We start from the raw sequence: 25,029 nt of genomic DNA on the forward strand, positions 1-25,029 counted from the left end.
GCAGTTGTAAATGGGATTGCTTTTGTAATTTCTATTTCTGATAGTTCATTTCTGATAGCAGCGAATTTTTGTATATTGATTTTGTATCCTGCAATTCTAATGAATTAATTTATTCTAACAGTTTTTTTAATGAAATCTTTAGGGTTTTCTATATATAATATCACCTCGTCTCAAATAGTGAATCTTACTTCTTCCTTTCCAACTGGGATACCTTTTATTTACTTATTTTTTCTTGCCTAGTTCTGGCTAGGACATCCAGTACCATGTTGAATAAAAGTGGTGAGAGTGGGCCTCCTTGTTTTGTTCCTGACCTTAAAGGAAAAGCTTTTAGCTTTTCACAATGATGTTAGCTGTGGGCTTTTCATATATGGCCTTTATTATGTTGAAGTACATCCCCTCTGTACCCACTTTGTTGAGAGTTTTTTTTATCGTAAATGGATGTTGAATTTTTTCAGATGTTTTTTCTGCATATATTGAGATGATCATGTGATTTTTATCTTTCATTTTGTTAATATTATGTATCACATTGATTGATTTGCAGATACTGAACCATCCTTGCATTCCTGGAATAAATCCCATTTGATCATGGTGTATTATCTTTTTAATATCTTGTCAAATTCGGTTTGCTAATATTTTGTTGAGGATTTTTGCATGTATGTTCATCAGAGCCTGTAATTTTCTTTTTTTGTTGTGTCTGTCTGGTTTTGATATCAGGGTAATTCTGGCTTTGTAAAATGGGTTTGGAGGCATTCCCTCCTCTTCAGTTTTTTGGAAGAGTTTGAGAAGGATGGGTATTAATTCTTCTTTGAATGTTTGGTAGAATTTATCATTGAGGTCATCCGGTCCTGGACTTCTATTTGTTGAGAGGTTTTTGATTCAGTTTTCTTACTAGTAATAGGTCTATTCAGAATTTGTTTCTTCATGATTCAGTCTTAGAAGATTGTATGTTTCTAGGAATTTATCCATTTCTTCTAGGTTCTCCAGTTTGTTGGCATATAATTGTTCATAATAGTCTCTTAGGATATTTTGTATTTTTTTTTTTTTGCGGTACACGGGCCTCTCACTGTTGTGGCCTCTCCCGCTGTGGAGCACAGGCTCCAGATGCGCAGGCCCAGCAGGCCATGGCTCACGGGCCCAGCCGCTCCGCGGCATGTGGGATCTTCCCGGACCCAGGCACGAACCCGCATCCCCTGCATCAGCAGGCGGACTCTCAACCACTGTGCCACCAGGGAAGCCCGATATTTTGTATTTTTTCAATCAGTTGTCTCTTCTTTCATTTCTGATTTTATTTGAGCCTTTTTTTTTTTTTTTTTTTTTTTTTTTGGTGAGTCTAGCTAAAGATTTGTCAACTTTATTTCAAAGAACCAGCTCTTAATTTTTTTTTTTTTAAAGAAGATGTTGGGGGTAGGAGTTTAGTAATTTATTTATTTATTTTTGCTGTGTTAGGTCTTCGTTTCTGTGAGAGGGCTTTCTCTAGTTGTGGCAAGCGGGGGCCACTCTTCATCGCAGTGCGTGGGCCTCTCACTATCGCGGCCTCTCTTGTTGCGGAGCACAGGCTCCAGACGCACCAGCTCTTAATTTCATTGATCTTTTTGGTTGCCTTTTCAGTCTCTATTTCATTTATTTCTCCTCTGATCTTTGTTATTTACTTCTTTCTACTAACTTTGGGCTTCATTTATTCTTTTTCTAGTTCCTTAAGGTAAAAAATTAGATTGTTTGAGATTTTTGTCGTTTCTTGAGGTAGGCATGAATCACTATGAACTTCCCTCTTAGAACCACTTTGCTGCATGCCATAAATGTTGAAATGTTTTATTTCCATTTTCACTTGTCTCAAGGTATTTTTTTAATTTCTCTTTTGATTTCTTACTTGATCTATTGGCTATTTAGTCACCCTGTTTTTTTTTTTAACATCTTTATTGGGGTATAATTGCTTTACATTGTTGTGTTAGTTGCTGCTGTATAACAAAGTGAATCAGCTATATGTATACATATATCCCCATATCCCCGCCCTCCTGCGTCTCCCTCCCACCCTCTCTATCCCATCCCTCTATGTGGACACAAAGCACTGAGCTGATCTCCCTGTGCTATGCAGCTGCTTCCCACTACCTATCTGCTTTACATTTGGTAGTGTATATATGTCCATGCCTCTCTCTCACTTTGTCTCAACTTACCCTTCCCCCTCCCCGTGTCCTCAGGTCCATTCTCTACATCTGCATCTTTATTCCTGTTCTGCCCCTGGGTTCTTCAGAACCATTTTTTTTCTTTAGATTCCATGTATATATATTAGCATACGGTATTTGTTTTTTTCTTTCTGACTTACTTCACTCCATATGACAGACTCTAGGTCCATCCCCCTCACTACAGATAACTCAATTTCGTTTCTTTTTATGGCTGAGTAATATTGCATTGTATATATGTGCCACATACATAAAGAAGAATGGATATCTTCTTTATCCATTCATCTGTCGATGGACATTTAGGTTGCTTCCATGTCCTGGCTATCGTAAATAGTGCTGCAGTGAACGTTGTGGTACATGACACTTTTGAATTATGGTTTTCTCAGGGTACATGCCCAGTAGTGGGATTGCTGGGTCATATGGTAGTCCTATTTTTAGTTTTTTAAGGAATTTCCATACTGTTCTCCATAATGGGTGTATCAATTTACATTCCCACCAACAGTGCAAGAGGGTTCCCTTTTCTCCACGACCTCTCCGGCATTTATTGTTTGTAGATTTTTTGACAATGGGCATTCTGACTGGTGTGAGGTGATACCTCATTGTAGTTTTGATTTGCGTTTCTCTAATGATTAGTGATGTTAAGCATCCTTTCATGTGTTTGTTGGCAATCTGTATATCTTCTTTGGAGAAATGTCTATTTAGGTCTTCTGCCCATTTTTGGATTGGGTTGTTTTTTTCTGTTATTGAGCTGCGTGAGCTGCTTGTATATTTTGGAGATTTATCCTTTGTCAGTTGCTTCATTTGCAAATATTTTCTCGCATTCTGAGAGTTGTCTTTTCGTCTTGTTTATGGTTTCCTTTGATGTTCAAAAGCTTTTAAGTTTCATTAGGTTCCACTTGTTTATTTTTGTTTTTATTTCCATTTCTTTGGGAGGTGGGTCAAAAAGGATCTTGCTATGATTTATGTCATGGAGTGTTCTGCCTATGTTTTCCTCGAAGAGTTTTATAGTGTCTGGCCTTACATTTAGGTCTTTAATCCATTTTCAGTTTGTTTTTGTGTATGGTGTTAGGGAGTGTTCTAATTTCATTCTTTTACATGTAGCTGTCTAGTTTTCCCAGCACAACTTATTGAAGAGGCTGTCTTTTCTCCATTGTATATTCTTGCCTCCTTTATCACAGATAAGGTGACCATAGGTGCATGGGTTTATCTCTGGGCTTTCTATCCTGTTCCATTGATATATAGTTCTGTTTTTGTACCAGTACCATACTGTCTTGATTACTGTAGCTTTGTAGTATAGTCTGAAGTCTGGGAGCCTGATTCCTTCGGCTCTGTTTTTCTTTCTCAAGATTGCTTTGGCTATTCAGGGTCATTTGTGTTTCCATACAAATTGTGAAATTTTTCTTCTAGTTCTGTGAAAAATGCCATTGGTAGTTTGATAGGGATTGCATTGAATCTGTAGATTGCTTTGGGTAGTATAGTCATTTCACAACGTTGATTCTTCCAATCCAGGAACATGGCATATCTCTCCATCTGTTTGTATCATTTTTAATTTCTTTCATCAGTGTCTTATAGTCTTCTGCATACAGGTCTTTTGTCTCCTTAGGTAGTTTTATTCTTAGGTATTTTATTCTTTTTGTTGCAATGGTAAATGGGACTGTTTCCTTAATTTCTCTTTCAGATTTTTCATCATTAGTGAATAGGAATGCAAGTGATTTCTGTGCATTGATTTTGTATCCAGCTACTTTACCAAATTCATTGATTAGCTCTAATAGTTTTCTGGTAGCATCTTTACGATTCTCTATGTATAGTATCATGTCATCTGCAAACAGTGACAGTTTTACTTCTTTTCTGATTTGGATTCCTCTTATTTCTTTTTCTTCTCTGATTGCTGTGGCTAAAACTTCCAAAATTTTGTTAAATAATAGTGGTAAGAGTGGGCAACCTTATTTTGTTCCTGATCTTAGTGGAAATGGTTTCAGTTTTTCACCATTGAGGACAATGTTGGCTGTGGGTTTGTCATATATGGCCTTTATTATGTTGAGGTAAGTTCCCTCTATGCCTGCTTTCTGGAGAGTTTTTATCATAAATGGGTGTTGAATTTTGTCAAAAGCTTTTTCTGCATCTGTTGAGATGATCATATCTTTTTTTTTTTTTTTTTTTTGTGGTACGCGGGCCTCTCACTGTTGTGGCCTCTCCCGTTGTGGAGCACAGGCTCTGGACGCGCAGGCTCAGCGGCCATGGCTCACGGGCCTAGCCGTTCCATGGCATGTGGGATCTTCCCGGACCGGGGCACGAACCTGTGTCCCCTGCATCAGCATGCGGACTCTCAACCACTGCACCACCAGGGAAGCCCAAGATGATCGTATCTTTTTTTGTCCTTCAGTTTGTTAATATCACATTGATTGATCTGAGTATACTGAAGAATCCTTGCGTTCCTGGGATAAACCCCACTCGATCATGGTGTATGATCCTTTTAATGTGCTGCTGGATTCTGTTTGCTAGTATTTTGTTGAGGATTTTTGCATCTTTCATCAGTGATTGGCCTGTAGTTTTCTTTTTTTGTGACATCTTTGTCTGATTTTGGTATCAGGGTGATAGTGGCCTCATAGAATGAGTTTGGGAGTGTTCCTCCCTCTGCTATATTTTGGAAGAGTTTGAGAAGGATAGGTGTTAGCTGTTCTCTAAATATTTGATAGATTCGCCTGTGAATCCATCTGGTCCTGGGCTTTTGTTTGTTGGAATTTTTTTTTTTTTTTTTTTTTGTGGTACCTGGGCCTCCCACTGTTGTGGCCTCTCCCATTGCGGAGCACAGGCTCCGGACGTGCAGGCTCAGCGGCCATGGCTCACGGGCCCAGCCGCTTCGCAGCATGTGGGATCTTCCCGGACCGGGGCACAAACCCATGTCCCCTGCATCAGCAGGCGGACTGTCAACCACTGTGCCACCAGGGAAGCCTCTTGTTGGAATATTTTTAATCACAGTTTCAATTTAGGTGCTTGTGATTTGTCTGTTTATGTTTTCTATTTCTTCCTGGTTCAGTCTCGGAAGGTTGTGCTTTTCTAAGAATTTGTCCATTTCTTCCAGGTTGTCCATTTTATGGGCATACAGTTGCTTGTAGTAATCTCTCATGATCCTTTGTATTTCTGCAATGTCAGTTGTTATTTCTCCTTTTTCATTTCTAATTCTGTTGATTTGAGTCCTCTCCCTTTTTTTCTTGATGAGTCTGGCTAATGGTTATTCAATTTTGTTTATCTTCTCAAAGAACCAGCTTTTAGTTTTATGATCTTTGCTATCATTTCTTTCATTTCTTTTTCACTTATATCTGATCTGATCTTTATGATTTCTTTCCTTGTGCTAACTTTGGGGGGTTTTTGTTCTTCTTTCTCTATTGCTTTAGGTGTAAGGTTAGGTTGTTAATTTGAGATTTTTCTTGTTTCTTGAGGTATGATTGTATTGCTGTTAATTTCCCTCTTAGAACTGCTTTTACTCCATCCCATAGGTTTTGAGCCATCGTATTTTCATTGTCATTTGTTTCTGGTATTTTTTTAATTTCCTTTTTGATTTCTTCAGTGATCTCTTGGTTACATAGTAGCGTATTGTTTAGCCTCTATGTGTTTGTATTTTTTACAGTTTTATTCCTGTAATTAGTATCTAGTCTCATAGCGTTGTGGTTGGAAAAGATACTTGATACGATTTCAGTTTTCTTAAATTTACCAAGGCTTGATTTGTGACCCGGGATACAATGTATCCCGGAGAATATTCCATGAGCACTTGAGAAGAAAGTGTATTCTGTTCTTTTTGGATGGAATGTCCTATAAATATCAATTAAGTCCATCTTGTTTAATGTATCATTTAAAGCTTGTGTTTCCTTATTTATTTTCATTTTGATTGATCTGTCCATTGGTGAAAGTGGGGTGTTAAAGTCCCCTACTATTATTGTGTTATTGTCAGTTTCCCCTTTTATGGCTGTTAGCAGTTGCCTTATGTATTGAGGTGCTCCTATGTTGGGTGCATATATATTTATAATTGTTACATCTTCTTGGATTGATCCCTTGATCATTACGTAGTGTCCTTCTTTGTCTCTTGTAATAGTCTTTATTTTAAAGTCTGTTTTGTCTGATATGAGAATTGCTACTCCAGCTTTCTTTTGATTTCCATTTGCATGGAATATCTTTTTCCATCCCCTCACTTTCAGTCTGTATGTGTCCCTAGGTCTGAAGTGGGTCTCTTGTAGACAGCATATATACGGGTCTTGTTTTTGTATCCATTCAGCTAGTCTGTGTCTTTTGGTTGGAGCATTTAATCCATTCACATTTAAGGTAATTATCAATATGTATGTTCCTGTTACCATTTTCTTAATTGTTTGGGGTTTGTTATTGTAGGTGTTTTCCTTTTCTGTGTTTCCTGCCTAGAGAAGTTCCTTTAGCATTTGTTGTAAAGCTGGTTTGGTGGTGCTGAATTCTCTTAGCTTTTTTGCTTGTGTGTGAAGGTTTTAATTTCTCCGTCGAATCTGAATGAGATCCTTGCTGGGTAGAGTAATCTTGGTTATAGGTTTTCCCTTTCATCACTTTAAATATGTCCTGCCACTCCCTTCTGGCTTGCAGAGTTTCTGCTGAAAGATCAGCTGTTAACCTTATGGAGATCCCCTGTATGTTATTTGTTGCTTTTCCCTTGCTGCTTTTTTCTTTTTCTTTGTATTTAATTTTTGATAGTTTGATTAATATGTGTCTTGGCATGTTTCTCCTTGGATTTATCCTGTATGGGGCTCTCTGTGCTTCTTGGACTTGGGTGGCTATTTCCTTTCCCATGTTAGGGAAGTTTTCAACTCTAATCTCTACAAATATTTTCTCAGTCCCTTTCTTTTTCTCTTCTTCTTCTTGGACCCCTATAATTTGGATGTTGGTGCATTTAATGTTGTCCCTGAGGTCTCTGAGACTGTCCTCAATTCTCTTCATTCTTTTTTCTTTATTCTGCTCTGTGATAGTTATTTCCACTATTTTATCTTCCAGGTCACTTACCTGTTGTGCCTCAGTTATTCTGCTATTGATTCCTTCTAGAGACTTTTTAATTTCATTTATTGTGTTGTTCATCATTGTTTGTTTGCTGTTTAGTTCTTCTGGGTCCTTGTTAAACGTTTCTCATATTTCCTCCATTCTATTTCCAAGATTTTGGGTCATGTTTACTATCAGTACTCTGAATTCTTTTCCAGGTAGACTGCCTATTTCCTCTTCATATGTTTGGTCTGGTGGGTTTTTACCTTGCTCCTTCATCTGCTGCATATTTCTCTGTCTTCTCATTTTGCTTAACTTACTGTGTTTGGGGTCTCCTTTTCACAGGCTGCAGGTTTGTAGTTCCTGTTGTTTTTGGTGTCTGCCCCCAGTGGGTGAGGTTGGTTCAATGGGTTGTGTAGGTTTCCTGGTAGAAGGGCCTGGTGCCTGTGTTCTGGTGGATGAGGCTGGATCTTGTCTTTCTGGTGGGCAGAACCGTGTCCGGTGGTGTGTTTTGGGGTGTTTGTGAACTTAGTATGATTTTAGGCAGCCTCTCTGCTAATGGGTGGGGTTTTGTTCCCATCTTGCTAGTTGTTTGGTCTGGGGTGTCCAGCCCTGGAGTTTGCTGGCCATTGAGTGGAGCTGGGTCTTACCATTGCGACGGAGTTCTCTGGGAGAGCTCTCGCCAATTGATATCACGTGGGGCCAGGAGGTCTCTGGTGGTCCAATGTCCTGAACTTGGCTCTCCCACCTCAGAGGCTCAGGCCTGACCTCCGGCCAGAGCACCAAGACCCTGTCAGCCACATGGCCATGTACGTGGGGAGTTTCTTGCCTTTTGGGAAGTCTGAGGTCTTCTGCCAGCATTCAGTAGGTGTTCTGTAGGAGTTGTTCCACATGTAGATGTATTTTTGATGTATTTGTGGGGAGGAAGGTGATCTCCACATCTTATGCCTCTGCCATCTTGAAGGTCCTCTCAGTCACCCTGTTTTTTGTTTTTGTTTTTTTTAACTTATTTTTAAATTGTGAGGTTTCTGCATTTTGTAACCACATCCCCTTACCCTTGAAAACGTGAGGTCAAACCTTTAGGAATAATAATGAGATGGTTGTTAAATTTCTTTGCCTCCATTACAGTCCCTTCAGTTCACCCTCTAAACATCCATAAGTAGCATTGATTGAGTCTGCCCCCAGGCTAACATATCTTCCCCAAACAGTTTGTTCAAAATCTTTGTTCAAAATTAAGCCATTCAAAGTGCTCTGTAAAGTGAGAGGCATTATAAGGACTCAAATATAAGGTGACTCCTCCTTTTCTGAGGAATAATTTGAGGAACACATCTTACTGTACATTCAGTGACAAGTGGAACTTTAGAGCCACACTTTCTAGGTCAATAGCCGTATTAAAAGCCTTCATAGAGAACAGTGATGCAGCTTGTGTGCCTGAGGCCTAGCCATGGAGAAGCCCTCTGCTTCTCCCGGGGTCAATTTTTTGTGTAACTCTTCAGAGTATCTCATATTGTCATTCGCTGCTTTCCCATTTTTAACAGAGATAGAATAATAGCAGTAGATGAGAGGAAAGCTTTGCTAAATGTGGATAAGCCTGCAAGATAGTTTAAAGCAGGGGTTGGCAAACTATGGCCCATGGGCCAAGTCCAGCTCACCGCTTGCTTTTGTGATTAAAGTTTTGTTGGGAACACAGCCACGTGCATTTATTTACCTATTGTCTATGGCTGCTTTCATGCTGTGATAGTAGCACATTGAGTAGTTGTGACAGAGACTGGTCCAGACTGAAAACCTAAAAATACTGACTCTCTGGCCCTTTCCAGAAGAAAATTGCTGATCCCTGATTTAAAACATAAACACTGAGTCAGCAGATCTGGGTTCTGTTCTTGGCTCTGACACTTACTGGTTGTGTGATTTGGGGCCAGTTACTCAATCTCTCTGAGCATCAGTGTCCTCCCTTAAAATGGTGATAACATCGGGTTTCCCAAGGTGAAAAGGAAGTATTTAGAATGGTATCTGACACATAGCAAGCACCCGTTAAATATTAGCTTGCTATTATCATTGTTGTTCTCATGGCGATGTTATTCTTCGTGATTGCACCTTCTTTCTCTCAACATGCATTAAATGGTCACTAATAGGTTTAAGTGTTTTGTTTTCCCGAAGGAGAGGAGACATAAGGGACCAGGTGGAGCCCCACCTGAAGCTTGGGTTTCTCTATCCTTTTCCAGGTCTCACTTACCTTGATGACCTGCTGCCCAAACTTTGGGCGTTTATCTGTGAACTGGGGCCCCACGGAGGGTTAAAGCTCTTCTTGGAATGCCTCAACAATGACACTGAAGAGTCTAAGCAGCTCTTGGCCATGCTGATGCTGTTCTGTGACTGTTCCCGGCACCTCATCACGTAGGTTGACTGCTGTGGGGCTGAATTCCTTTCCTAGAATGTGGAGAGACCAAATTACAGTGTCAGCAAGGAAGCATTTGTTAATGTGATTACTGCAAGCATTTGGACCTGTCATTAGAAGAATTAGACAAGACATTTACAAAGTGGGTGGCACTTAGTAGGGATTCAGCAGTTGTTAGTTCCCATCCTTTCAGGAGAGCTGGGTCATTACCACTTATGTGGGCTTTGGGGTCTTCTAGAGCTCGGTTCAAATCACACCTCGGCTGTTTACTCACTGTGCTAGGTAGTTAATTGGAAAATTCCAGAGCCAGTGTGCAGAACCTGGCTCAGCCACTCACTGAGACACCCTGGTCCAGAGGGGAAGGGGCTCCACCTCTCTGGGCCTCAGTTTCCTCATCTATAGATAGGAGTTCATAGCACCTACCTCTTAGCCGTGTGGGAAGGTACAGAAGAGATCAGTGATAGGCATAGTCCCAGGCACCGGCAGCAGTCAGTATGTGTTGGCTGTTATTCTTACAACTGTTGTCAAGCTGACCCTGGGCAAGTTGCTTAACCTCTCTGAGCCTCAGTTTCCTCAACACTGGAATGGAGACAATATTACCAATCTGATAGGGAGTAAATGAGAAAAGGAATGTCAAGTACCTAGTACAGTGCCTGGCACAGTGAGAAATTAACAAATGTTAGTCCCGTTCAGTTCCTTTTCTTTAAGCTTATGTGTCTACTTGAGTATTTGGTATTCTTTTAATTCCACTTTTTCCCAAAAGGTTGGTGAAGAATTGTAAGATAGAATGGACCTCAGGAAGTTATATTCGGTCTGGGAGAGATTGGCAGGAGGGGATTAGGGGTATGTAGGTGGCGGATTGGGTATGAGTCATGGAGGGAGGGCCCAGTGAGTAGTTAGAGGGGAGAGCAGGGGTCTTTGGCTGCTGGTGACACCCCCTTAATTGCCTGGTCAAGGGTGACCCAAGAGTGAGTCAGGCTCTAAAGTGAATAGAGCAGTTATAGGAGATTTTCAGATAGAGCTGCATCTTATGGTTCATTTATTCATATATTCTTTCAGACATTTATTCATTCACCCTCAAATACTTATCAAGCACTTACTCAGTGCCCCTAGTGTCTGTTACAGATGCAGAATAAGAGTCCACAACTTCCCTCAGTAGACACAGACTCTCAGTCAAGATTCCTTAATAATTCAGACATGAATTCATAAGCAGTGTCACAGTCAGATTCTAAGAAAAGGGTAGAGCAGAACGTGTCGTTTCTTTCCTTTCTCAATTGTATTTTTTAACTTCTTACTATAGACGATTTCAAATAAATAGAAAGTGGAAAGAATAGTATAATGAACCTTCACGTACCTGTCACCAATTTCATTAGTTAGTTATTGACTCATGGCCACTCTTGCTTCATCTATACCTCCACCCACCCTTCCATCATATCCTTTTACCTGTAAATTTTATCTAACAGATAGAGCTTATTTCTTAAAATTATTTTGTCTAGTATGAGGAATAGATCTTTTTTTCCCCTTCTTTTTAGTGGGAAATTATGAATAATTTTCTGTCTGACTTAGGATCCTTGATGACATTGAAGTTTATGAAGAACAGATTTCATTCAAACTAGAAGAACTGGTCACGATCTCCTCTTTTCTGAATTCCTTTGTGTTTAAGATGATCTGGGATGGAATCGTAGGTAAGGTAAAGATGTCAGCCGTTGTTTAATTGCTGCTACACATGGGAAGTCTAGAGTCTATAACATCAGCTGCTTCTTAGCCTTGTTGTCCATCAAAGTTAATTCAAAATGCACATTTATTCACATAGTTAGAAGTTTTATTTCTCCACTCTTTTGACCCCTTAAGATAGTAGTGTGGTTATGGAAGTCTTACTCTCCCAGGCATCCTTGAGGATTTACATGTGTGTGTGAAGGATTATTCATGATTAATTTTGCCCTGAAACTCCTTTTGATTCTTTGAGTTGATTTTCATGAAGATAAAACACGTGCCTGGTCCCACTTCAAGTTAGAGTCTACCTCCTGAAGTGTTTCCAGTCGATCAGCACCAAACCCCTTAGATTAAAAGGTCCTTTGTATGACATACAAGTGGGAGGCAGCGCGAGTGATTGTGTCTGAGACATTCCCGGGTCCCACAGGCCCTTAGAATGTACCCAGGGAGCCTTTTAATCCTGTTGATTCCATGTAACGTTCAGCATGAGGGAGACGAAGAACTGCTGGGCCTCGGGGCTGACGAGAGGAGACTCGGGCTATCCTCCTGTCCCCTCCAGTTCTGAGCAGCTCCGAGACTGTGGCTCTCCTGGTTGTTTTCCCCACAGAGAATGCCAAGGGTGAGACCTTGGAGCTGTTCCAGTCCGTCCACGGGTGGCTGATGGTGCTCTACGAGCGGGACTGCCGGCGGCGCTTCGCCCCCGAGGACCACTGGCTGCGCAAGTGAGCTCGGGGTGGGAAGGGGGTTGACGGAGGCTGGAGTCCCTCTGTCTTGCCGCTGGGACCATTGTGGCCTGATGCTCAGCACTTACGTTTTAGGGCAGAGAGGACTTGGTCCGTCTTCTTCATCTTGTCCTTTCATCTGCATATGTCCCTATAAAGCACCTGTCAGGACAGGTCACCTTGCAGTTGCTTCTGTTAGGACACAGTACGCTGAAGATGATTAGAGCTCAGTGTTGGCAGCCAGAGCTCGCATTGAGCAGATGTTTCACACGCAAACTGGAAAGAAAAGTTCTTTCAGCTGAACTAAGCAACAGGTTATGATCATTAAATGGCAGTTTTTATGAGCAGAATTAGCGGGATAAAAACCACAGCTAGGTTTGTTGGGGGGTTGGGTACGGAAATCCTCTTGCAACAACTAAACATAAGATCATGTCTGCCTTTTTTTAATCAATGACAGATCAACTCTTATGTAACTATTGAAGTTGTGGCACTAAAATAGAGATTAGCAGACTTTTTCTGTAAAGGGCCAGACAGTAGATATTTCAGGCTTTGCACACCAGACAGTGTCTGTTGCACCTCCTCAACTCTGCCATTGTAGTGCGAAAGCAGGTAGAGACAGTACCTAATGAATGGGTATGACTGTTCCATTAAAATTTTATTTACAAAAATGGGCAGCAGGCTGGATTTGACCCATAGGCTGTAGCTGGCCAGCCCTGCACTAGAGGATGGTTTTCTTGTTCTTTATCCCAAATCCATGTCTTTGTTTTTAAGGGATCTCAAACCTAGCGTGCTCTTCCAGGAACTTGACAAGGACAGAAAACGGGCTCAGCTGATCCTGCAGTACATCCCGCACGTCATTCCTCACAAAAACGTGAGTTACACTCAGAGCTGGGGTCCTCCCACCAAGTTCCTGACTGTCCATTTTTGTTATCGCGATTATTAGAAATGAATAAAAACGATCATTCAGTAAACGCAGATGCTGACTGGCTCTTATGCTGTTGCAGCTGTTATGCCAGGTGCTGGGGGTGCAGAGATTGAAGACAGTGTGAACTGTCCATTTGGCTAGTGTGGGGTGGATGCTATGGGGATGGATGCCGTGGGCACCCAGGGCAGGGGCTCAGGAGAAGACTCCACAGGTAGTCGGACTGTGCTTGCAGGCCCAAGGTGAGAGAGAATGTGGTGCCAAGCGAGAGCCGGGTGGAGTCAAGAAATGAAGCTGAGGAGGTTCGTAGAAGCTGGAGCAGGAAGGGCCTCGTAACCCAAGGGTGGGAGCGTGGATTTTGTCCAGAGCCATCGGAGTTTTTAGCTGTGGAGGCACCTGGTCAGAACTCTGCTTTAGAAAATTCCTTCTGGCCGTCGCCTGAAGGACTGGCGAGAGGCAGGTGTCATGGCCAACTGGCCTGAACTCGGGTGGGCCCACGGGAGTAGAAAGACAATGACATCAAGAGATTCTGAAGGAGGTAGCACCTCCGGGCCTTGAAGAACGATGGCACTCCGGGGGAAGGAGAGGAGGAATTCAGAGCATGCTCAGGTTTCTGACTTGGGGGCCTGGCTGCTCGAGAGGGCCATTCCCAGAGGTAGGGGCACAGGCAGGAGTGGGACTGGGAAGAGCCGGGAGCAGGCGACGTGTCTGCGGCTCCTCGAGGGTCTGGAGTGCAGGAGAGAGGACGGGGCTGGAGGTGGACTCGACATGCGGACGGCTTGCGACCTCCTCGGTGCATTCATGCATGAGGCTGAGGTGGTCAGGGAGCCAGAGGGAGTGAGCAGACCGGGGATGGAGGCCAGAGCCCTGCACGGGGAGAGGAGTGATCAGAGGAAGGAAGAGAACTGGGGTGTGTGGCATACAGAGCCACGGGGTGTGAGAACCTTGGGAAGGGCCAGGTGCTGCGGCAGGGGTGCCCGGGAGATGAGGGGCGTCCCTGGTGTGTGGTGAGCGCTCCAGAAATGTCTGCTCCTTCGGGGGGAGGCTCCTTAGAACCCACAGGTGCCCTTTCCTTTCTCTCCTGACTTACTTAGTCCTCCTCACTGTTCTCTGGTATTGTCTTGACCTTGATGTCATACTTGTGGCTGCCCTTCTTTACTTCCCCTCAAGCAGCGGTTCACAAACATGTGGCCGTTTAAATTCTTACTGCGCCTGACAGCAGAGCCTCTCAGAAGGCTTAGACAGAACTAAGCCTCTCATGGAGATGACTTAGTCGCACGCCCTCTGTGCGTGAGCCCCTTAGCGGCATCCCTGCCCCTGCCTCAGATAGAGGATGCGCAGCTTTGCAGAGCAGGCCATTGCGTGGCTTCTGTCTTCCCAGTGGTGGAACATCCTTCCTTGTCTTACACAATCTACTTCCCTGTAACTTCTACCCTTTGGTCCTTGAACAGCCACTAAAAGTGGATGGTGTCATCTTCTGCGGTTTGCTTTCTGGGTGGTCTGTTTTCCAAGGGTGGTGCCCTTCCCTTCTCCAGCCAGTCCTCATTTGAAGTGGGTTCCAGCCCTTCACCTCGTGGGTCTAGTCCAGGTTGGTGGAATCTGACTTAAAGTGCGGCTCCTCGCCCCGTTCCTGGGTGTCTGACTTCAGCCCTGGCCCACAGCGTCTGCTCTGGAATCTCCACTCTGTGTGTCTGCAGTTAACAAACGGTGCGCTGCGGCACCCCGGTTGCTACAGGATATTTTAATTTTTTGAGGGAAACACAGTGAAATCTGTTGGGCACCGTGTGAAGTACTTGCTTGAGTTCACAGCGTCAGCGTTAAATTCTGCTCCATTCTTCTTGATGATGTCCTATTTGCTAAGCTGGGTTTTAAAAAAATGAAATTAAAATATTTTAAATTTCAATTTATGTGTGTTTTTTAAATACAGCTACTAAGTTCTTAGGACATAAACACTTATTAAGTTGTTAGGACTTAACTGTCTACTAAATGGAACTGTTAGGTATTTCTTTTGACCTAAGATTGCAGTAAGAAATATTACTGAGCTGTTAGGGGTGCTGAGAACAGGAAAGTCTGGGAAGCTCTGGGTTTAGCTGACCTGACTTAAGAGTCCAGGCTGTATGGTAATCCTCACCAAGGGCGGGGTGGGGGGCGCTTAAGATCTACGTCATGAAGATTATGAGCCATTCGTCCTTGGCTCATAAATCTATTGCCTCCCTTGGGAAAATAGGGCCCTTCTTCATCTTCTGGCCCCTGTCCTGCTCCTGTGATGGCACCAGCAGGCCTGGGATAGTGTCTGAGGCTTGGCGTGTTTTCTGTGTCTCGGGCTTCCCCTCTCTTCACAGCGTGTGTGCTGTTCTCTTCCGGTGACGTTCTTACTGGGGCATACAGGGGGTGAAAGCCTCTCTCCAGGCCTGCGTTGTCTCTCTCATCTGTTACTGTTATGCCATCTGCCCTAGACACCGAACCTCTCCCTCATTCTTGATCCCACCTGAGTGGGTGGCTTATAGTGCCTTTATTGCTTTCCTTAATATTTTTAAAAGTCTCAGCTCTGCCTGGTTCACACACGCAGCACTTCATCCTCTGCATTCTCTTTTGTTGCTTTTACATGGTTACGTGCAGTTCATCTCCTGACTGGTACTTAAGGCCTCCCTCCCTCTCCCTCCCCCTCCCCCTCCCCCTCCCCCTCCCCCTCCCCTCCCCTCCCCCTCCCCTCCCCCTCCCCTCCCCTCCCCTCCCCTCCCCTCCCCCTCCCCCTCCCCCTCCCCCTCTCCCTCTCCCTCTCCCTCTCCCTCTCTTTGGCCTAGAAGGCCTAGGGCCACGTGTAGTGGGTAGGGGTGGGTAGTGTGGTGGTCTGTGCATGGGCCCTGGTCCCCCGTGCACCAGCTGTGTGACCTTGCATGACAGTTTCCTCATCTGCAAAGTGGGATGATGATCCTTACCTAGATGTCCACTGTGCTCACTGAGGTCTCCTAGCCCCTTGAGAGCTGGTGAAAGTTACCCCAAACCTTCTTCCCTGCCCCACAGAAATCCAGAGCCCCATCCAGTCTTTCTGCAATTCATGGGAGGCCGGCAATCTTGTGGTCACCTCTGTAGTTCTGCCTCTGTGTCCGCTGTCTCTGCTCCATATAGTATTAACCTTGACAGGAGGCTTATCTTCTGCCTCAAGTTCCACAAGACAGCACCCCTTGTTCAGGTGATCGTGCTAAAGACTTGGGGGTCACGGGAAGCAGTCATGCCACATGGCCCCCCGTGAGTTAAATACCTGTGCTCGTCTCCAGCTCCCCAGCACAGAAGGCAGAGGCGAGAGTCCCCGGCATGTGCATCTCCAGCCACCCTCGCTGTCCTCAGCCCGCGCTCTCCCTTCCGCGTTGCCAAGGAGCCCTGAGAGCTTTTGCTGTTTTTCAGGGCACTTCAGTCCTAGTTTCTAGACTTGTAAACCAGCCACATGGCACCCCTTCACTGACTAGTGCCTCCACTGAGCACATCCCCCATCTCAGGAGGTTGTCGGCAGTGGCTTTTTCTGTCACCTTATTTACTTCAGGGAGCTAATAGAATGATCAAATGAAAATGCAGTAGCCTCCCCTCGTGTATAGTTAGCTCTTATTACTACTGTTATTACTAGTGGCTGTTATTTTTTGTATTTAACAATGCTTTTGACTTTGGGGAGATTTCCGTTTTTCAGAAAAACAGCTGAGGTTGGAGTTATTCGTTCATTCCGCTGACATGATTTGAGTGCTATTACAGGATGGGGCCAAAGGTCAATGCTCTCCTTAAGGAGCCTGTCAGAATCTTGAGAATGCAAGAGGGTTCTATTTAAATGATCCTTGAGAAATATTACTGGGACTGCGATGTGCTTGAGGAGACAGAGGAGGCAGGTGGAAAGGTCAGGGACCTTTATACTGTAGGGTCATTTACACGTTTCTGACAGCAAAATATATATATCTTTGAAATGTTTCTGTGTTTTAAATTCATGCTATTGATTTCCTCTAAAGCAGGCACGGCTACATAAAGCACCCTCTGTAATGCGTGCTGCCGCAAGGTTTTTACGGTGGATTATTGACTGAACAAGGAGAATGATTTTTCTCCCAGACTGTTCTTAGCTGGGCTCTGGCTGCAGCCAGACCACTCTTTCTGGAACCTTTCCCCTTGGCATGTATTCAGCTATATTTCTCATTCCCAAGAGCATTTGGGGGGAAGTTTACTGTCCTCACAAAACACTTCTAACCTGTAGCACGCATCAAAGCATCCCATTCTGGGAGCCTCTCACGTGCTTACATTTCATTAATTTTGTACAGTGTGTTTTAGGGGATCCTCAGTTGTTGACCCCTTTATCGGTCTCACCTTTGCTCATTTCAGAGAGTTCTTCTGTTCCGAAACATGGTGACCAAGGAGAAGGAGAGACTGGGGCTTGTGGAAACCAGCTCTGCCTCCCCTCATGTCACTCACATTACCATCCGCCGGTCCCGGATGTTGGAGGTAAGAAGCCTGTTGCAAAGTGCGCTCTGTAAACCGTAGGGTTTCTAGTGGGTGACCTGTGGCCTCTGAACTGTTCTTATCACTCCTTGATCTAATGACACTGAAGCCAAGGCTGTGGGTGCAGGAAGGGCCTGTTTGTCCTGCCAGCTGCTCTGAGCACTGCTTGATTAAACACGCCCTCAGTTCTGGAGACCCCAGCGCAGCATTTCCCTCCCTTTACCCCACGAGGTGAGAGTGGCCAACACTCTGTGCCTCTGAAATGAGGACAGACACGCTTAGACCTGTGCAGACTCTGTCTGTCCTGGCAGGCGCTTTGCCCAGCCGCCCAGCTGTGAGTGTGGAGGCTGGAGTGCGGGTGTTAAGTTACTGAGCCATCCTGGGAAATACATCGATCACAGAGCTACACGCTCTTTTTGGACATAAACTTAGGAGCTGCACGTGAAGTGGCCCACCTATGCCAAACCCAGCGTCCAGGGTTCCTCCCATGCAGCGACTTTGTGTGACTTTGAAATAGGTGCCTGTCCTCAGGACACTGTCCTCCGTATGTCAGGAAGTTGTCGTGATATGTTGATTTTGCTGGAACAAGACCCTGAACATTGTCATAATAAATGCATGCACCTGCAGTGTCTGCATCGTGCCTGCCACACGCTCCTCCGGCACTGTGCAGCGTATGTGCGCGTATGGTGATTGAGTCCCGTGTCCCCATTCCCAGGAGCGGCTTGGCTTCGTTGATATGCCCATGCTTGCTCTCTTGCCTTTCATCACACTCCAGCCACAGTTCCTCATCGGCATGTTCTGCAGCGTAGAACAGTCAGGGGATCCCGGACAGCCCGGGGCCGCATCGCCAGCCACCAGCAAACGGCATTGGCAGCAGCCCTTCCTCCGCACACGTTTTCATTTCTGCCTCGGGGCATTTGTGCTGTGTTTGTCGCTCCTGGAGAACTTGTTTAAGTTCTCTGACCACTGGTGATTGACACTGAAAGCTGCCGGGGAAAGGCAGCAGGTGGTGAACAGATGATTTTGACATTCTGAAAACTAAGGATAAGAACTATAAGTGCCCCCAGGGGCCCTGCCAGTCATGGAGATGAGTAGCGCTCGCTGAGAGTGTCTCGGCACGGGGCGTTTTGTTTGCATGCTAAATGAATAGAAATATTCTCCACTTCCACTGCTTGCTCCCGTTTTTCTTGAAGCACAGCCCTTGGACTGACCTCACAAGTGAGTTGATAAATGACAACTGACAACCAGCCTCAGTGTTGGGGCTGGTGGAGAGCACATGCCTCTAAAAGAGGCCACCTGAGTATTGCCTTGTGGAGATTTGGGCTCTATAATGCTCCGGCTTGTTAAGAAAGGACCAAAATTTAGGGTTTTATGTGAAATCCACAGATCCTTTGTGTTGTGAACTAGTCAGGTTTTGTAAAGTACCTGGAAGGTCAGATAACACCTGTCTGCCTATCAAATTCAACCTGCTGGCCACCAGTTTGCAACCTCTGCTTTGACTCAAAGGAAAAAAGGCCCAGCTGTGTTGTAGGAACTCACTTCTCCAGCACTTTCTTTGTTGGACCCAGATGCACCTTTCCTGTCTCTTAAACTCCTCCATCCCACCGTCCGTCATACCCACTCCCATGTGGCCAGCACAACGGGGAGTCTGGGTGGTGGAAACTGTGGTGTCTCCTGAGAGTGACAGAATCCCCGACACCCTCCTCAAGTGTCACTGGGAGATTTACCAGACACCCGCTTACCCTGGGCCAGCTTGTTTAAACACATCCCTCAGGGACGTCAAAGGAGGGATTTCTGTCTTAGATTTTAGGCAAAGTCCATTTTCCTCTTTACGTTCCATTGGGATAGATCCTGTCATGAAATTGATCACTGGTGTTCGTACTGAATTAGGAAGGAGAGAGGGTCATTGATTCAGTTACCCCAGTTCTCACGATTCAGTGGTTTGGGTATCAGAACTTGAGAGCCCAGTCGCCTTTGCTTGATTAGGACACAAGGGGGCATCAAAAAGCCGATGTTTGACCCATGATATCCTGGGCCTTTATTCTGTCCCCTTGTTTATGGTTTGTACTGAAGGTGAGGCTTGTGTATTAGGCTTCCAGGTGATGGTCCAAAGTCCTGCAGGAAGGCCTCTCCTCACAGGGGTGAACGGGGGCCAGAACACCAGCACTGCAGAACTAGAAGGAGCTGTGGACACACCCTTGCTCATCCCTTTCCCCTCACCCTGTCAAAGGCAGGACTGAGGCCAGAGGAATTCAAGGTCACTCAGGTGTCAGTGACAGAGCTGGGCCTGGAAGCCAGTTCTCCCATTCCCCTTCAGTGTTCTGTGCATCCGCTCTTTGAGATGCAGAAAAGAAGAGGAACGCCCAGTCCCCCTTTCACCTTCCCCTGGGGCACAGATATAGAATTCTCCAGAGAGGGCAGTGGGGTGCAATAGGAAGTATGTCAGAGGAGGTGGGCAGCAAATTCCTCTCTACAGTGTTTCAAGGGGAGGCTAAAGTGGGGCTGACCCAGCAAAACTGAGATTTGAGTCCAGCAAACATTCCTGGAGCACCTGCCATGAGTTTGACCACTTGCTAAGAGCTTTCACATGGACCATCTCGTTTAATCTGCATGACTCTGACACACCTCCTAACACATGCTAAGGTTAGGGAGCCATCATTTTAAAGCAGAATGGAGGAAGTCCTGCAGGCAGGGACATGTTAGAATTCTCTCCCCGTCCCCACTCAGTGCCAAGATAATTACCTTACATTTAGGCAGAATGATTGAAATGCTGCAGCAGCTGCCTGGTGACTCCCTGTTTTTCTCTCCTTTTTGTCTAACTTAATGATTTTCATATTTCATGTGCATAAAAAAGTACTTTTCAGGATTGTGCATTCAAAACCGTGTTCTTATTCCTTCAGGTGACTTAGGGGACTTCAGAGGTAGTTTTTTTCCCTGCTCACTAACTTTGGAACCTAACTCCTAAATAAGATGGGTAGCCACCATGGCACAGGCCTTTGCATCAGTAGGTGAGCACAAGGAAAACACGATCGGCAGGAAGGCAGCAAGCGTTCCCCAAAACGGGTCTTGCCATACTGGCCTCATTTGCTTTGTGACAAGGAGCCAGACTGGCAGGTGAGTGGGTGCTGTGGAGATGGCCTGTCTGATGTCAGCAGAGCATCTGAGAGCACTGCACTTGTGCCTGAGGGGAGGAACGTGGGGTGGCCACAATAGGACATGGCAGCTGATTTGTAACCTGTTCTGTGACAGTATCTAAAGACATCGGTTTGACCCTGGTTATGGGGCCTCTCAGGCTGGGCCAAAGTACTCCCCCCTGGGCCCTATCGTGTTCTAAGCATGGTTTTTTATAATCACTGCTCTGAAATGAAAGCCTAAGCAGCTTGCCCGTCAGCACCCACCTGCCAGGAATACATTTGAGGACAGGCTCTGGAGCCAGGAAGGCCTCGACAGATCAGAATCAAGAGATAGACCGTGCACGATGATTTAGCAGGAGAGCTCCAGAGTCATGTCCTAGCTTTCTGGATAGCGAGACATACCCAGTGGCTGCGTGTCTCAAGGGAGCTGACCACAAGCCGGAGGTGCTGAGGCCTCTCTTCCCACCGCTTCTGCCCTCCTCCAGGCCCAGCGGCACTCCTGGCACCCATCTCCCTGCTCCCTGCCATCCCTCTGCTTTGCTTCCAACAGAAAAATCTTCCTAAGACAGAAAGCCAGCCATGTGACTCTCTGCCTAAACTCTTCTGTGGCTCCCCAGCGCCCTCAGGATATAACCTGAATTTTCCAGCATGACTCACAGCCTTTCATGATCTGGGGAAAGGTACCAGGAGTTGAGTGGTGGGGGGCTCCTCTGATTTTTCATCTTACAGCTTTCATCTTGTCTCAGCGTCTTCCGTCCTGTCTGATGACCGAGAGCTTGTCGTGACTCATCTTGTCTGATCTCTCCATCTCCTTGCTCTGCATCCTCCTGAGGGCAGCCTCCCCTTGCCAAAGAGTGGTAAAGTCACATCCCCAGAATGAGTTTTTCTTTTAACAGGCTGTCGTCTAGAAGCAGGTGAAAACTGCTGGCTCTCGTCATGCACCCGTGCGTCCTGACACATTTAGTAATTACACTGGGAATGCTTCCCACAGAGGAGAGGGAGCTTTGAGGAGGGAGCCCTGAATTATGCAGAGGGCCTTGGCTTCCTAATGGGCGGTAATTCTGCCCTTGGCAGGACGGCTACGAGCAACTTCGGCAGCTCTCCCAGCACGCCATGAAGGGCGTCATCCGCGTGAAGTTTGTCAATGACCTCGGGGTGGACGAGGCAGGGATTGATCAAGACGGTGTTTTCAAGGAGTTCTTAGAAGAGATCATCAAGAGGGTGTTTGACCCAGCGCTCAACCTGTTCAAGGTATTTAAAGGGCACGAGAGCGTGGTTGACGGCAGCCAGATTCGAGGTGACAGATGAGAAGTGAAGGCCTTGCTTGTTGCAAGGCATTTAACTTCCCTGTCCCTACCCGTCCTTTTGCCTTGCAGACGACCAGTGGGGACGAGAGACTCTACCCTTCGCCCACGTCCTACATTCATGAGAATTACCTGCAGCTGTTTGAGTTTGTGGGCAAGATGCTGGGGAAAGCTGTGTATGAGGTAGGCACGTTAAGAACCAGTGAACAGGAATGGAAAATAAAATGTTCTAAGTACTGTGGGCTTCGTATACATGTAAGTGATCAGGTACATAGTGGCAACTGCCTGTCACAAGGATAAAGGTGAGGAGAGAGGGACGGGAACCAGCACCAACCGTGTTCTTGTCAGTGAAGCGGGGATAGTAGAGCTACGTTATTGGGTTGCTGCAGGTGGTAAATGAGGTAATACAGGTAAACATCTCCCACGGTGGCTGGCAGCTGGTCACGGGGGAAGTCGGAGCTGCCATCCTCACTGTTATTAGGAGGAAGGGTGTCTGAGCTTCTGCTCCCGGTGTCATGGGGCCGGGGTGGTGTGGCCTTCTGCAGGCTCTGGGCGAGCCCTCCCAGCTCCTGGTCCCTCTCCCCTGAGAGCCCACCAACTGGCAGGACTGCTTCCAGGTGGCGCTTTACCCCCTGCCCTGAGGATCCTGCTCCCCAGGAAGGAAGTAACGCTCCAGCTTCAGCTCATCAGCAGCCTGTCCCTGTGGCCTCACAGTGGACTCCAGAGCCACAGGAGACCAGTCCCTCCCCAGCCTGCCTCACCCCCAGCGGCCGCCACCTGAGCAGTGCTCGTGTCACACCCATCACAAAGCCCAGGGAGGCCAGGATGCCTTCCAGAGGCAAAGAAGCTATAGCGGGCCAGGCTGAGAGAGGAGCTCATGTGGGGTGAACATACTCTCTAGTCCATCATTCTCTCTGTGTAAACAGCCCCGGTCCACGGCCTCAGCCCTTGCTGTGATGATGTCAGGTGCCCCATGTGAGTCCAAGCACCCTCCAGGCCTCCTCCTGCCCTGGACTGGTTGGGTGGCCTGGGCTCATTCTCTGTGCTTCTGTTTCCACATCTGCAAAATGGAGACAATTTCTCAGTTGATTCCTCTTTTTTACAAACAAAACAAAACGAAAAAAACAAAAAAAAAACCATGAGCCCCTGCCTGGGCATATGCCGTGTTTTTCCTTTGAGCGTGTAGCTGTGATGAGACCCAGGAGAGGCTGGGCCAGCTGAAAAACACCACTTCCTCGCTTTGTAAATGTCCTCCCCCACTTCCTGGGCCTAGTCTCCGTCTCCTCCCTCTCTGGCAATAAGGACCTCCTGGGTCCTGATGAGGAGTGGCCTGTGTTAACTCACTTCACACTCGTCCTCAGGACAGGCCCGTTGTGGGGTTTGATTGGCTCTCCCTTCTCAGTCTCTCCAGCCCGCACACCTCTCTCCACCCAGTACAGTCTGTCTGAAGTTCCTGGCGTTGTGCAAGGGCTTCCGGGCTGTGTCCCTGCCTCCAGGCCACTCCCCACAGGAAGTACCCGTGCGGAGAGCCCTCCCAGGGCTCCCTGCTGCCCTCTGGATAGAAACCAGACTCCAGGAGGCTTATGAGCTCTTCCTGATCTGCCCTGTTTGCCTCCCTGGCCTTCTCGCTCACCCCCTCCTTCACACCCCGTGCTGGGGCCAGACCTGTGTTCCAGCCCTGGAGGGCACCTGTGCGCCTTGTACTAAAGGCCTCCTGCCCAGCTATCCCTTCCTCCTGGAAACTTCCCCCACCCTGTTCGTTTAACCCTTAAAACTGAGGCTCTTCTGGTCCCCGTTTACAGATGATAAAGCCAATGCCCCGCGGTCTAGCAGCAGCGGAGCTGAGGTGCGATCCCTGAGCTGTGCCGCTGCAAAGCCTGGGCCCTTAACCACTATGTGGTAATGTCCCCAGGAGGCGCTCGACTGTGTTTAGGTGGTAGGGATGTATCGCTCTCCAGATTGAAAATTTAGGAAGTCTAGAGATGTCATTGGCACCCTCGGAGCCCCATCTGCAGCCCGAGCCGCCCTGGATGAGATCACCGAGACGGGCTGCTGGGCAGCAGGTGGCAGCTCCTGTCTCCTCTCTGGCAGGGAATTGTGGTGGACGTGCCCTTTGCATCCTTCTTCCTGAGCCAGCTGCTCGGGCACCACCACAGTGTCTTCTACAGCTCTGTGGATGAACTGCCTTCTCTGGATTCCGAGTTCTATAAAAACCTCACTTCCATTAAGGTCAGTGTGGAAGGCGGCATGGCTTAGCTGAGTGCCGGTGTGAACTCAGCCAAGTGACGCCCCGTGGGGTTCAGCTCTACCCCGTCGTCGTGGGGTGGAGTGGGATTTCCTGCTGTGGTGAAGTGGCACACTCCTTAGCCACTGCAGGGCCTCGTGTCCCTGCCTGAGCACTTCCTCCCGGGACTGATGCTCACAGCCTCCTTCCTCCAGGTGACGAGTGGCCTTTTCCTTTGTTTCAAGTTGTACGGCAGCCACAGTGGTAGCTGCCCAAGCCGATGTCATAGGCGGGGAGTGTTAAAACCTTCAAGGATGTAGCACTCCTTGGCCCCTACATTGTCCCTTTCTCTGTTGCTTTAGCGGTACGATGGGGACATTGCTGACTTGGGCCTGACACTGTCATATGATGAGGATGTCATGGGTCAGGTAGGTGGGCCTCTGGCTGAACCTTGTTCCCCCTCCCCACTTTGGCTTCCTAAGACCTGCCCTAGTCTGGGTGTTTTCCCCAGGAGACCCACAGACTGGGGCTGTGTCTGTCTGTCTGTCCACCCTTCTCCTCTGCCTCCCCAGCCCCTTTGCCACCCTGCCAGGAGGGAGGGCGCTCCCCTCCCCTTCCCAGCTGACCTGGCCTTGGCCTGCTCGCCACCCAGAGAGCTCCCACCGAGACCCTGCTCTGCTTCCAGGGCACTTTGGGGTCATTTCTGATGGAAGCTGTGACTCCTACTTTGTACACTGCCTTTCGTTACCATGGTGAGGATTAGCTGTTCCAGAGGATCATGACTGAGACATGGGGAAGGAACCACCTGACAGGGTGTGCCTCTAACAGAGCCCTGTCCTTGCTCCTCCTCGGCATGGAGAGCAGAGCCGGGAAAAAAGACCCTTGAAGTTGTGGCAGCAGAGGGGCTTCCCCCGGACTTTCTCTGTCCTGATTTCCCTTGCAGGGCTCCCAGTCCCTCCATTTGCATCCCCGGACC

At 46.7% G+C, this 25,029-nt stretch overlaps 1 protein-coding gene across 6 annotated transcripts in view; it reads left to right on the forward strand.

The window, feature by feature from the left end:
- The window catches only part of UBE3B (ubiquitin protein ligase E3B), a 57,709-nt gene that overhangs the window by 23,606 nt on the left and 9,074 nt on the right, over positions 1–25,029 (forward strand). For 5 of the 6 annotated variants that reach the window (XM_067700497.1, XM_067700499.1, XM_067700496.1 and 2 more), the window contains exons 15-23: positions 9,389–9,560; positions 11,128–11,246; positions 11,882–11,996; positions 12,768–12,867; positions 17,275–17,394; positions 21,600–21,776; positions 21,902–22,012; positions 23,921–24,058; positions 24,416–24,481. In XM_067700497.1, the coding sequence (XP_067556598.1) occupies positions 9,389–9,560; positions 11,128–11,246; positions 11,882–11,996; positions 12,768–12,867; positions 17,275–17,394; positions 21,600–21,776; positions 21,902–22,012; positions 23,921–24,058; positions 24,416–24,481 (1,118 nt within the window). The remainder of the gene's footprint in view (positions 1–9,388; positions 9,561–11,127; positions 11,247–11,881; positions 11,997–12,767; positions 12,868–17,274; positions 17,395–21,599; positions 21,777–21,901; positions 22,013–23,920; positions 24,059–24,415; positions 24,482–25,029) is intronic. The other variant, XM_067700501.1, reaches the window with a different exon arrangement.

The sequence above is a fragment of the Pseudorca crassidens genome, chromosome 12 (genome assembly GCF_039906515.1).
Source record: "Pseudorca crassidens isolate mPseCra1 chromosome 12, mPseCra1.hap1, whole genome shotgun sequence".
In the NCBI taxonomy this organism is placed as follows: Eukaryota; Metazoa; Chordata; class Mammalia; order Artiodactyla; family Delphinidae; genus Pseudorca; species Pseudorca crassidens.